The sequence below is a fragment of the Cetorhinus maximus genome, chromosome 1 (genome assembly GCF_964194155.1).
Source record: "Cetorhinus maximus chromosome 1, sCetMax3.hap1.1, whole genome shotgun sequence".
Lineage (NCBI taxonomy): Eukaryota > Metazoa > Chordata > Chondrichthyes > Lamniformes > Cetorhinidae > Cetorhinus > Cetorhinus maximus.
Genome location: NC_135879.1, coordinates 186,642,066 through 186,656,204, shown reverse-complemented (window position 1 = coordinate 186,656,204; position 14,139 = coordinate 186,642,066). Strand labels below are relative to the sequence as shown.

General features: G+C 42.3%; 1 protein-coding gene across 7 annotated transcripts in view; it reads right to left on the bottom strand.

Moving 5' to 3' along the window:
- The window catches only part of LOC144685847 (putative E3 ubiquitin-protein ligase HERC1), a 429,767-nt gene that overhangs the window by 350,074 nt on the left and 65,554 nt on the right, over window positions 1-14,139 (bottom strand). For all 7 annotated transcript variants that reach the window (XR_013577800.1, XM_078550801.1, XM_078550834.1 and 4 more), the window contains exon 6: window positions 9,856-9,952. Coding sequence is in view for 6 of the 7 variants with exons in the window: in XM_078550801.1 (XP_078406927.1) it covers window positions 9,856-9,952 (97 nt within the window). In the remaining variant the exon portion in view is untranslated. The remainder of the gene's footprint in view (window positions 1-9,855; window positions 9,953-14,139) is intronic.

Here is a 14,139-nt window from a genome sequence, read left to right as displayed (position 1 = left end):
AGCCTGTTCACCATCTACAAGGCACAAGTCAGGAGTGTGATGAAATACTCTCAACTTGCCTGGATAAGTGCAGCTCCATCAACACTCAAGAAGCTGGACACCATCCAGGACAAAGCAGTCCACTTGACTGACACCCAGTCATCACCACCTTCAACATTCATTCTCTCCACAACCGACACACAGTGGCAGCAGTGTGTGCCATCTACAAGATGCACTACAGCAACTCACCGAGGCAACTTCAACAGCACCTTCCAAACCATCCTAACTTCGAACTATATCACCATTCCTTCACTGTCGCTGAGTCTAAATCCTGGAACTCCCTTCCTAATAGCACTGTGGGTGTTCCTACATCACATGGACTGCAGCAGTTCAAGTTAACTCACCATCACCTTATCAAGGGCAACAGGGATGGGCAACAAATGTTGGCCAAGCCAGCGAGGCCCACCTCCCATGAAAGATTGAAAGAAAGCCAACAGGAAAAAGAGAGTAGGCATAAATGAGTCATTTTTGGGTTAGCAAGATGTGATGAGTGGAGTGCCTCATCAATCAGTGCTGGGGCCTCAACTATTTACAATTTATATCAATGACTTGGATGAAGGGACCAAATGCATGGTTGCGAAATTTGCCAACGACACAAAAATATGTAGGACACTAAGTTGTGAGACGGCATAAGGAGTCTGCAAAGGAAATAGATAGGTTAAGTGAGTGGGCAAAAATTTGGCAGATGGAGTATAATGAGGGGAAATGTGAACTTGTCCACTTTGAAGAATAGAAAAGCAGCATATTATTTAAATAGAGAGAGATTACAGAACTCTTGAGGTACGGAGGGGTCTGGGTGTCCTGGTACATGAATCACAAAAAAGTATGTAGATACAGCAAGTGATTAGAAAAGTAAATGGAACATTGTCATTTATTGCAAGAGGAATGGAATATAAAAGTAGGAATGGAATATAAAAGTAGGAATGTTTTGTGTTACAATCCCACCTAATGTTAATATTGGATAAGTCAGATCCCAGAGTGAAACCTGGTTTGATATTCCTAACATTTCTTTTGAAACTGTGGAGGAAAGTTACTGAACAATTTCACAGGAGTCTGCTGATGACTTATAACACAAAAAAAATTATTAAACAAGAAAAATGAACTATATTACACCAGACAAAAAGGTTGGAAAAAATCTCAATCTCACAAGATAATTCAAATTTTTACTATTCCTTTAACCCAGCAATATTTCTGCAGATACATACAAATTCAGAAAGATAAAACAATTTACAATATCTATCTTATCAATATTTAAGATAAGTATGAGGTACATGTGAATTAACAGGTGAACTGTGGTGTCAGATGCACCACACTACAAAGTGACAGATGTGACCAAAGCAGATTCCATGGATTTCTCAATAGCCCATCCAGACGTTTTGAGCCAACCAGTTTCATGGAAACTTTGTCTTTCTCACAATGGTTTCCAATCACCACATTTGAAGAACTTGCCTTGGGATTCTCTTCTAACATCAGTCCCGATCGGATGGCTTCAACATGGATCCATCTCCAGGTTTTCAATCTCAGCTTCTGAGATTCCTTTCCCCTGCATCTCAGAGTACACTCAAGCTTCATCGTCCAAGCACAATTTCAGAACTTTGGCTGTGCCAAGCAAAACAACACTGCTCTAATAAGCCTCCAGTAGGCAGTCACCAACCTTCAGCTGCCTCCTTGGATCTTCAGGGCTTCACTCAAGCCCACTTAGCTTCAAGTCTGCTCCTCGCAGCTCTCCCTAACTTGGAGCCTATCGCTCTGCTCCTCTCTTAAAAATTGACTTCTGGTACCTCTTTCTGATCCCTGTCTTTGTTCCTGGGTGGGACTTTCTTCTGGGACTTCTCCCTGTCTTCCTCTGCATGTCCTGCTCCCTGGGCCACCTTCTCTGGAACGGCACTGCAGTTCCGGTTACCTGACCTGCAGTTTTGCGCTGTTTCACTTCCTTGCTTCTTTTCTTCTGCGCAACTGTGCCGGGCCGGTTCCCGGCCTAAAGAGCATAAAAAGACACAAACTGCGCATGTGTGGCCATTTCCCAGCTGATGCATGTGCAGGAGACCCGAGTTCACGATCTCCGACTGCCGATTTAAAAGGTATGTAACTGAGTTTCATCACATTTGCTACAGTTGCACAGGGCATTGGTGAGGCCACATCTAGGTACTGTTTTGCACAGTTTTGGTCTCCTTGCTTAAGGAAGGACATATGGCCTAGGGAGCAGGAGTAGGCCACTAGGCCCTTCAAGCATGCGCTGCCAATCAATGAGATCATAGCTAATCTGACTGTAACTTCCTGCCTCTCCCGATAACGTTTTACCCCCTTGTTAATCAAGAGTCTGTTTAACTCTGCCTTAAAAATATTCAAAGACTCTGCTTCCACTGCCTTTTGAGGAAGAGAGTTCCAAAGACTCACGACCCTCAGAGAAAAAAATTCTCCTCATCTCCGTCTTAAATGAGCGACCACTTATTTTCAAACCGTGACCCCTAATTCTAGATTCTCCCACAAGAGGAAACATCCTCTCCACATTCACTCTGTCAAGGCCCCTCAGGATCTTAAAGGTTTTGTCACCTTTTATTCTTCTAAATTCCAGTGAATACAAGCCTACCTGTCAAACATTTCCTCATAAGACAACCTGCTGATTTCTAATATTAGTCTAGTAAACCTTCTCTGAGCTGTTTCTAACATATTTACGTCTTTCCTTAAATAAGGAGACCAATACTGCACATAGTACTCCAGATGTGGTCTCACTAGTGCCCTGTACAATTGAAGCATAACTTCCCTACTTTTGTATTCAATTCCCCTCACAATAAACGATAACATTCTATTAGATTTGCTAATTACTTGCTGTACCTGCATGCTAGCCTTTGGTGATTCATGCGCTCGGACACCCAGTTCCCTCTGAATCTCAGAGCTCTGCAATCTCTCACCATTTAGATAATAGGCTTCTTTTTTATTCTTCCTGCCAAAATGGACAATTTCACATTTGCCTACATTATACTCCATTTGCCAGGTCTTTGCCCACTCACTTAACCCGTAGCCTCCTTACATCCTCTCCACAACTTATTTTCCTATCTATCTTTGTGTTGTCAGCAAATTTAGCAACCATACCTTCTGTCCCTTCATTCAAGTCATCTATATAAATTGTAAAAAGTTGAGGCCCCAGCACAGATCCCTGTGGCACATCACTCATCACATCCTGCCAGCCAGAAAAAGAACCATTTATGGCTACCTTGTGTTTCCTGTTAGTTAGCCAATCATCTAGCCATGCCAATATATGACCCCCTACACTATGAGCTTTTATTTTCTGCAATAACCTTTGATGTGCACCTTAAGAAATGCCTTCTGGAAATCTAAGTACAGTACCCACAGCACATGTGATTCCTTCAAAGATCTCCAATAAATTGGTTAAACATGATTTCCCTTTCACAAAACCATGTTGACTCTGCCTGATTGCCTTAAACGTTTCCAGGTGCCCTGCTATAACATCTTTAATAATAGCTTCTAACGTTTTCCCTATGACAGATGTTAGGCTAATTGACCTATAGTTTCCTGCTTTTTATCTCCCTCCCCTATTGAATAAAAGGGTTACACTCACTATTTTCCCAAATTTAAGGAATTTTAGAAAATTAAAACCAACGTATCAACTATTTCACTAGCTATCAGGACCTGGGGATTTGTCAGGCTGCAGACCCAATAATTTGCTCAATACCACTTCTCTGGTGATTGTAATTTAACCAAGTTCCTCCCTGCCTTCCATTTCCTGATTCACAGCTATGTCTGGGATGTTACTTGTATCGTCTACAGTGAAAACCGATGCAAATTACCTGTTCAATTCACCTGTCATCTCCTTACTTTCCATTATCAATTCCCCAGACTCACTTTCTATAGGACCAACGCTCACTTTGTTAACTCTTCTTATTTAAATGTCTATAGAAACTCTTACTATCTGTCTTTATATTTCCAGCTAGCTTCCTCTTGTACTCTTAATTTTTCGCTCTTTATTAATCTTTTTTTTTTTGCTATTCTTTATATTGTCTAATTTTTTGACCTGCCACCCATATTTGTGTAATTATATAATTTTTGTTTAAGTTAGAGTCTGTCTTTAACTTTTTTAGTTAATGACAGATGGTGGGTTCTCCCCTTGGAAGTTTTATTTCTCATTGGAATGCATCTATTCTGTGTAGTCTGAAATATTGCTTTAATAGTAAGCCACTGCATCTCTATGGGCCTATCCCTTAACCTCATTTGCCAGTTCACTCTGCCTTCATGCCCTCATAATTGTCCTTATTTAAGTTTAAAATACTAGTCTTGGACCCAATCTTCTCTCCCTCAAACTGATTGTAAAATTCAATCATATTATGATCGCTGCTACCTAGGAGTGCCTTCACTATGAGGTTATCAATTAATCCCATCTTGTTGCACAATACCAGGTCTAGTATAGCCTGCTCTTTGGTTGGCTCTAGAATGTGTTGTTCCAAGAAACTATCCCAAAAACATTCTATGAACTCATCTAGGCTACCTGTGCCCATTGGGTTTTTTCAGTCCATCTGTAGATTAAAATCCCCCATGAATAGCACTGTACCTAAAAGCAAAATACTGCGGTTGCCGGAAATCTGAAACAAAAACAAAACTTGCTGGAAAAACTCAGCAGGTCTGACAGCATCTGTGGAGAGAAAGACAGAGTTAACATTTCGAGTCCATATGACTCTTCTTCAGAACTAAAGAGAAGTAAAAATGTGGTGAAATATATACTGTTGAAGGGGGGAGGGGGGACAGGTGAAGCTGGATAGAAGGCCAATGGTAGAGGCATAGGAGGCAAAGAGATTGCGAAAGATGTCATAAACAAAAGGTCGAAGAGGTGTTGATGGTGGTGATGCTGGCTAAAGGAGGTGCTAATGGTGACGTAAGAGTAGAAAGCAGGATAAGCAAGTGACAGATGGCCCTAGTGTGGGTGGGGGGAGGGGACGGTGTGGGAGAAAAGATCAAAATAGGCTAAAAGGTAGGGATAAAACAATGATGGAAATAAATTTTAAAAATAATAATTGGGTTGTTTTCGTTGGAGCAGAGAAAACTAAGAGGCGACCTGATCGAGGTGTACAAGATTATGAGGGGCATGGACAGGGTGGATAGGGAGCAGCTGTTCCCCTTAGTCAAAGGGTCAGTCACAAGGGGGCATAAGTTCAAGGTGAGGGGCAGGAGGTTTAGGGGGGTATGTGAGGAAAAACTTTTTTACCCAGAGGGTGGTGACAGTCTGGAATGCACTGCCTGGGAGGGTGGTGGAGGCGGGTTGCCTCACATCCTTTAATAAGTACCTGGATGAGCACTTGGCACGTCATAACATTCAAGGCTATGGGCCAAGTGCTGGTAAATGGGATTAGGTAGGCAGGTCAGGTGTTTCTCACGTGTCGGTGCAGACTCATTGGGCCGAAGGGCCTCTTCTGCAAGGTAATTCTGTGATTCTGTGATAATAGAAATAGGTGGGAAAAAAATATATATATAAATTAAAGAAATAAATATTCGAAAAAAGGGGGTCAAACAGGGGTGAGGATGGAGGAGAGAGTTCATGATCTGAAGTTGTTGAACTCATCGTTAAGTCCGGAAGGCTGTTAAGTGCCTAATCAGAAGATGAGGTGCTGTTCCTCCAGTTTGCGTTGAGCTTCACTGGAACACTGCAGCAGGCCAAGGACGGACACGTGGGCATGAGAACAGGATGGTGTGTTGAAATGGCAAGTGACAAGAAGGTCTGGGTCATGCTTGCGGACAGACTGAAGATGTTTCGCAAAGCGGTCAGACCGAAGATGTTCCGCAAAGCGGTCATCCAGTCTGCGTTTGGTCTCTCCAATGTAGAGGAGACCGCATTGGGAGCAGCGAATGCATTAGACCAAATTGAGGGAAGTGCAAGTGAAGCACTGCTTCCTGTCCCTTGCCATTTCAACACACCACCCTGCTCTCATGCCCACATGTCCATCCTTGGCCTGCTGCAATGTTCCAGTGAAGTTCAACGCAAACTGGAGGAACAGCACCTCATCTTCCAATTAGGCACTTTACAGCCTTCCGGACTTAACACTGAGTTCAACAACTTCAGACTATGAACTCTCTCCTCCATCCTCATCCCTTTTTGATGCCCTTTCCTCAAATATTTATTTTTAAATTTTATATATATTTTTCCCACCTATTTCTATTATTATTATTCTTAAAATGTATTTCCATTCATCGTTTTATCCTCACCTTTTAGCCTATTTTGATCTTATCTCCCACACCGTCCTCTCCCCCCACCCCCACTAGGGCCATCTGTCACTTGCTCATCCTGCTTTCTACTCTTAATGTCACCATTAGCACCTCCTTTAGCCAGTATCACCACCATCAACACCACTTCGACCTTTTGTTTATGACATCTTTGTCAATCTCTCCTTTGCCTCCACCTATCGCTGGCTTTCTATCCAGCTTCACCTGTCCCCCACCCTCCTTCAACAGAATATATTTCACCACATTTTTACTTCTCTTTAGTTCTGAAGAAGAGTCATATGGACTCGAAATGTTAACTCTGTCTTTCTCTCCACAGATGCTGTCAGACCTGCTGAGTTTTTCCAGCAATTTTTGTTTTTATTATCACTGTACCTTTCTGACAAGCTCCCTTTATCTCTTCCTTTATTCTCTGTCCTACAATGTAAAAATTACAATTAGGGGGCCTGTACACCACACCCGCAAGTGACTTTTACATTTATCGTTTCTCATCTCAACCCAAATTGCTTCTACATCCTGGTTTCCTGCATTTAGGTCAGCCCTCTTTAATATGCTATTTTTAAAAATTCATTCACGGAATGTGGGCTTTGTTGGATGGGCCAGCATTTATTGCCCATCCCTAATTGCCCTTGAGAAGTTGGTAGTGAGCTGCCTTCTTGAACCGCTGCAGTCCATGTGGTGTAGGTACACCCACTGTGCTGTTAGGAAGGGAGTTCCAGGATTTTGACCCAGCAACAGTGAAGGAACAGCAATATATTTCCAAGTCAGGATAGTGAGTGTCTTGGAAGTGAACTTCCAGGTGATGGTATTCCCATTTATTTGTTGCCCTTGTCCTTCTAAATGGTAGTGGTCATGGAGTTAGAAGCTGCTGTCCAAAGGAGCTTTGGTGAATTCCTGTAGTGCATCTTGTAGGTGGTTGACACCAATGCTACTGTGCGTCGGTGGTGGGGGGAGTGAATGTTTGTGGGTGCGGTGCCAATCCAGCGGGCTGCTTTGTCCTGGACGGTGTCAAGCTTCTTGAGTGTTGTGGGAGCTGCAATCATCCAGGCAAGTGGGGAGTATTCCATCACACTCCTCACTTGTGCCCTGTAGATAGTGGACAGGCTTTGGGGAGTCAGGAGGTGAGTTACTTGTCGCATGATTCCTAGCCTCTGACCTGCTCTTGTAGCCACAGAATTTACATGGCTAGTCCAGTTCAGTTTCTGGTCAATGGGAACCCCCCAGGATGTTGATAATGGGGGATTCAGTGATGGTAATGCCATTGAACATCAAGTGGTGATGATTAGATTCTCTCCTGTTGGAGATGGTCATTGCCTGGCACTTGTCTGCGCAATATTACTTGCCACTTGTCAGCCCAAGCCTGGATATTTGTCCAGGTCTTGCTGCATTTGGACATGGACTGCTTCAACATCTGAGGAGTTGCGAATGGTGCTGAACATTGTGCAATCATCAACGAACATCCCCACTTCTGACCTTATGATGGGAGGAAGGTCTTTGATGAAGCAGCTGAAAATGGTTGGACCCACGACACTACCCTGAGGAACTCCTGCAGTTATGTCCTGCAGCTGAGATGGCTGACCTCCAACAACCACAACCATCTTCCTTTGTGCTCAGTATGACTCCAACAGCGGAGAGTTTGCCCCCGGATTTCCATTGACTCTAGTTTTGCTAGGGCTCTTTGATGCCACACGCTGTCAAATGCGACCTGGATGTCAAGGGCAGTCACTCTCACCTCACCTCGGGAGTTCAATTCTTTTGCCCATGTTTGAACCAAGGCTGTAATGAGGTCAGGAGCTGAGTGGGACCTGGCAGAACCCAAACTGTGCGTCAGTGAGCAGGTTATTGCTAAGCAAGTGCCGCTTGATAGCACTGTTGATGACCTCTTCCATTACTTTATTGATGATCAAGAGTAGACTGATGGAGCGGTAATTGGCCGGGTTGGATTTGTCCTGCTAATACCAGCATTTATTAACAGAGCCATCCCTTCACCTTTTCCTCGCTTCCTGTCCTTCCTAAGTATCATGTACCCTTCAACATTCATGTCGCAATCTATGTCATCTTGCAGCCATGCCTCTGTGATGGCTATCAGATTGTACTTTTTTATTTCTATTTGCACTATCATCAGTTCATCTGTTTTGTCTCGAAAGCGTTGTGTCTTTAGATACAAAGGGTTTAATTTTGTCCTTCTATCATTTTTGTAATGCTTGGCCTTATCTGCTGATTTCCTCTAACGATTTGTATTCTCTGTCCCTTCCTGTTTATCATTTCCCATATTGCTACCTTTCTCTCTTGACTGGTCTCTATTCTTTGCTTTACCACATCATTCCAAATTTGATCCCTTGCCCCTACTATTTAGCTTAAAGCCCTCACCACATCCCTAGTTATGTAGCTCACTAGAACATCAGGCCCAGGTGTAGACCGTCCCAATGGTACGGCCCCACTTTCCCCAGTACTGGTATCGGTGCCCCACAAACTGAAACCCACTTCTTCCACGCCATTCTTTGAGCGACAATAGGGTGAGGACATTATTGCGTTGGAATCAGTTCAGACAGAAAAGGTTCACTTGACTGATTCCTGGGATGAGGACGTTGTCTTATGGGGAAAGATTGGCCCTCTATCCATTAGAGTTTAGAAAAATAAGAGGCAATTTTATTGAAACATATAAGATCCTGAGGGGACTTCATAGGGTAGGTACTGAAAGGATATTTCCATTTGTGGCAGAGACCAGAACTAGGGGACACAGCTTAAAAATAAGGGGTCTCCCATTTAAGACAGATGAGGAGAAATTTTTTCTCTCATACGGTCGAAAGTCTGTGGTACTCTGTTCTCCAGAGAGTGGTGAAGGCAGGTTCACTGAATACTTTTAAGGCAGAGGTAGATAAGTTATTGACTAACAAGGGAGTCAAAGGGTATCGGAGATAGGCAGGAATGTGAAGTTGAGGCCACAATCAGGTCAGCCATGATGTTATTGAATAGCGGAGCAGGCTCGAGGGGCCAAATGGCCTACCCCTGCTCCTACTTCATATGCTCGTATGGTTGACTCAATACTGACAGGGCAATGGGGGAATAGATGATAAATACTAAAATAAAAGCAAAATACTGCAGATGCTGGAAATCTGATAAACAAACAGAAAATGCTGGAAAAACTTGGCAGGTCTGGCAGCATCTGTGGAGAATGAAACAGAGTTAATGTTTCAAGTCTAATATGACTCTTCAGAACCTCATCAGTTCTGATGAAGAGTCATATTAGATGATAAATACTGTTTGCCAATGCTGCCTACTTCTCATCAAAAATTGATCTTAATCTGCCTGTTATCTAGTCTGTCATTCGCTTGTCTATCATTACTCTCTAGAAAATAACATCAATAATCTTCATAAAATAGTCGCCATTCTTCTTTGTTAGCTTGCAAGCTACTCAAACTTTCTCAGATACTCAGCACCAAAATTATAAGTATCTGAATGGATATCGTCCTCTGCCTGGTTTCAAATTGGCTATTTACTTTTCTTTTTTCCGCAGGTACTGATAGCTATTTCTGTGCAGCATGATGAAAAGCTAAGTGAACCATCCGGGTTGCATTAAGTACTCACCAAGTCTACCAAAGTCTCCCTCTCCCCAAGTATAAAGCTCTCCATCAGATGTAACTGATGCACTATGTCTATATCCCGCTGACACACAGACCACAATCTAGGAAAGAAAAGTCATAAGCATTGTTAGTGTCTGCCTTGTTCCGACTGGAATCTCACGTACACCTATATTTTTAATGATTTTTTTCATGCATCATGATTATGTCATTTTAAACTGTCAGCAAGAATCACAATAGTATTACTTGATGATCAAACTGATAAAATAAGACTCATTTGTCTGATACGATCAGCTATTCTCTATTTATTACAATGTCAACAACTGCTACAGGTATTGTTTTTCCCATTTTATTAACTCTGTGCATTGTCATCAGTCCTAAAGTGATTGTATTTTTGAAATTATTGTATTACAGACCACCAGTATGAAACAACAACCTTCTCTAATTCCTGAGCATTAATTAAAAAAAAACTAAAAAATGCTGTAAATCTGAAATGAAACAGAAAACTCCAGAAATGCACAGATCAGTCAGTATATGATAAGAGAATAGATAGTTTAAGACTGCAGGTATTCATCAGAAATGAACATTCAAGCAAGCAATTCTGTCCTTTAGGTGGGGAGAGAAGGAAACATTTGAGGAAGGGAGCAACAGCTGATAGTCCAATCAAAGAGAGGGGATTGATTGGCCTGAAAACAATTTATCTCAAAGTTTTACACTAAATAAACAATTATCTGACTGTCAATGGGAGACATTAAAAAAAAGTATACATTGTTAACAGAGCAAAATGTCCACCATTTTCATTTGTTGAGACTCACATATTTTTTCAAAATCATAGTTTTCGCAAGTAATTGTACAAATATATTTCGATCTAATACATTTCTGGCAAAGATACTCCCTCAGAATCAACATGCAGGGAGCAGCAGAACTTGAGGCTATTAAGACAATCATGCAGGTTAAATATTTATGTACCAATTCCTGAGTGTTTAATATTTTTGGCATCTGATCAATTAGTTCAAGAATTGGAGAGCCCAGGTATAAGCAAGTACAAGTGTTGAGAGAGGCAAAAACACCTAAAAAGTGACATCATTACCAGAAAAGACACTGATAGGGAGTTGTTTTTTCTTTGTTTATTTATGTTAACTTGGCTAATAATCTAATAGAGGCATGGCAGGGCACTTCAGTCTCATGGAATGCACATCCTGTTCCACGTGGGAACTCCAGGTGGTTTCTGGTGTCCTGGACAACCACAGGTGCAGGAATTGTTTTCAGCTTGAGGAACTCAAGCTCAAGGCTTTAGGGCTTGAGCAGCAGCTGGTGTCACTGTGGCGCATCACAAGGTTGAGAGGTTCACGGATAGCATATTTCAGGAGATGGTCACCCCTCAACTTAAGAGAGTGTAGGGACAGAGGGAATGGGTGACTGCTAGACAATCAAGGAGGATAAATCAGGTAATGTATGAGTCCCCTGAGTGTATTAACCAGTATTCCGTTCTCAATACAGGTGAGAGCAATGGTTCCTTTGGGGAGTACAACCATGTGTGGCTCAGACAGACAGGAAGATGATTGCAAAAGTAATAATGATAGGAGATTTGATAGTCAGGGGAACAGACAGTGTTTCTGTGGCTGCAGACATGATTCTAGGATGGTATGTTGCCTCCTGGTGCCAGGGTAAAGGATGTCAAAGAGTGACTGCACAGCACTGTGAGGGGAAAAGGTGAACAGCCAGAGGTTGTTTCCTATATCAGTACCAATGACATAGGCAGAGAGAAGGATGAGATCTTACAGGCAGATTTAAGGGAGTTAGTAAGAATACTTATAAGTAGGACCACAAAAGTAGCAAGCTCTGAGTTGTTCTCAGTGCCGTGTGCTAATGAGTATAGAAAAAAGAAGGTAGAGCAGATGAATGTGTGGCTGGAAAAATGGTGCAAAAAGGCAGGCTTCAGATTACTGGCTCTAGTTTTGGGGCAGGTGGAACTTGTCAAGACCGGATGGGTGCACCTCAATAGTGTTGGGACCAATGTTCTTAGGGACCAGCTTGCTAGTGTTGTTGGGGAAACTTTAAACGAATGTAGCAGGGGGGCGAGGACCAGGATGTAGTATTAGAAAGAAGAAACAAGATGTACAAAGGATTGGGAGAGAACTAGCACTAGAGTAAGAAATAGTCAGGTATTAGGTGAGGTCAGGTTAAGAGACAATATAAGAGATAATACATCTAAATTAGGTTTACTGCATGTATGTAAATGCAAAGTGTGGTAATTAAGGCTGGTGAACTGCAGGTGCAAATACCAACATGGAAATTTGAGGTCATGATGATAACGGAAACTTGGTTCAAAAAAGGGAAGAAATGGATACTAGATATTTCTGGATATAAGGTGTTCAGGAAAGATAGGAAACGAAAGAAGGGAGGAAGCATGGCAGTATTGATTAAGGAGAATATTACAGTGCTGGAGAGAGAGTAAGACCTGGAGGGGTTGGGGCAGAATCTATTTTATTAGAGTTAAGAAACAATAGAGATGGCATAACACTACTGGGTGTAATCTATAGGCCACCAATTAGTGGAAAAGATTTAGAGGAACATATTTGTAATAAATTAGAGGGGTGCAAAAACTATAGAGTAGTGATTATGGGGGACTTTAATTATCCTAATATAAACTGCAATAATAATAATAACATAAAGGACAGCGAGGGGAAAGAATTTCTGAAGTGTATGCAGGAGCATTTTCTACATCAGTATGTTTCCAGTCCAACAAGGAAAGAGGAATTGCTAGATGTGGTTCTGGGGGACTAGTTGAGTCAAGCGGATCAAGTGTCCAAAGAGGCACATTTAGGGAACAGAGATCATAGCATCATAAGATTTACACTAACTATGGACAAGGACAAGGAGCAATTAGAGTAAAAGTACATAATTGCCAGAGGGCCAATTTCAGCGAGTTGAGAATGGGTTTGTCCCGGGTAAACTGGAATCAAAGATTGTCAGGCAAAACTGCTGCCTTTAAAGAGGAGATAGTTTGGGTACCTTCCCACAAGGGAGAAAGGTAAAGCAACCAAAGCCATAGCTCCCTGGATGGCGAAAGAGATAGAGGTTAAGAAGAAGCAGAAAAAGGGCATGTATGACAGATGCCAGGTTGATAATACATGTAAGAAGCAGGCTGAATTTAGAAAGTTCGAAGGAGAAATTAAAAAGGAAATACAAGAGGCAAAGAGAGAATCTGAGAAGAGACTGGCAGACAACATTCAGGGGAATTCAAAAGTCTTCTGTAGGTATATAAATAGTACAAAAGTGTCAAGGGGATGGGTGAGGCGAATCCAATTAGGAACCAAAAATTAGACATACAAAGGAGGCACAGGGCATGGCTGGGGTACTAAATGAGTACACAGATACAGGGGTGATGCCCAAGGGCTGCAGAACTACAAATGTTTCACCCTTGTTTAAAGAAAGGGTGTTTGGATAAATCCAGCAACTACAGGCCCGTTAGCTAAACTTCAGGGGTGGGAAAGCTTTTAGAAACAATAATCCGGGACAAAATCAGTCACTTGGAGAAGTATGGTTTAATGTAAGGAAACCCAGAATGGATTTGTTAAGGGAAAATCGTGTTTCACTAACCTGATTGAGGTTTTATGATGAGGTAACAGAGAGGTTTGATGAGGGTAATGCAGTTGGTGAGGTCTATATGGACTTCTAAATGGTGTTTGACAATATAATTAGCATTGCCAGCAAAGTTGAAGCCCATGGAATAAAAAGAACAGTCGCAGAAAGGGTACAAAGTTGACTAAGTGAACAGGAAACAGATTAACGGGGAATAGTTATTTCTCAGACTAGAGGAAGACTTAGGGTGCTGTTCCACAAGGGATAGTGTTAGGACCACAGCTTTTTTAACATTACTTGCACAAGCTACAGTTTCTAAATTTGCGGATGATACAACATTTGGAAGTATTGCGAATTGTGAGGAGAATAGTGATAGACTTCAAGAGGAGATAGATAGGCTGGTGGAATAGGCAGATAAATATAAGAAAGTAGTTCATGACTCACAACAAAGGTATATCCCAGTGAGGAAGGATACTAGGAAGGGGATAAACCAACCATGGTTAACCAACGAAGTTAAGGATAGTATCAAATTGAAAGAAAAAGCATACAGGGTAGAATTTTCTGCCTGTTGGGCGGGCGGGCCCAACCTGATCTCCGGTGGGCGGGGAGCCGATCCCTGCCAGCGAAGCGGGCCGCACTGCCATCTTACGTGGGCGGGCCAATTAAGGCCTGCCCAGTGTGACATCTGCCGGGAAGCGCTATGCGC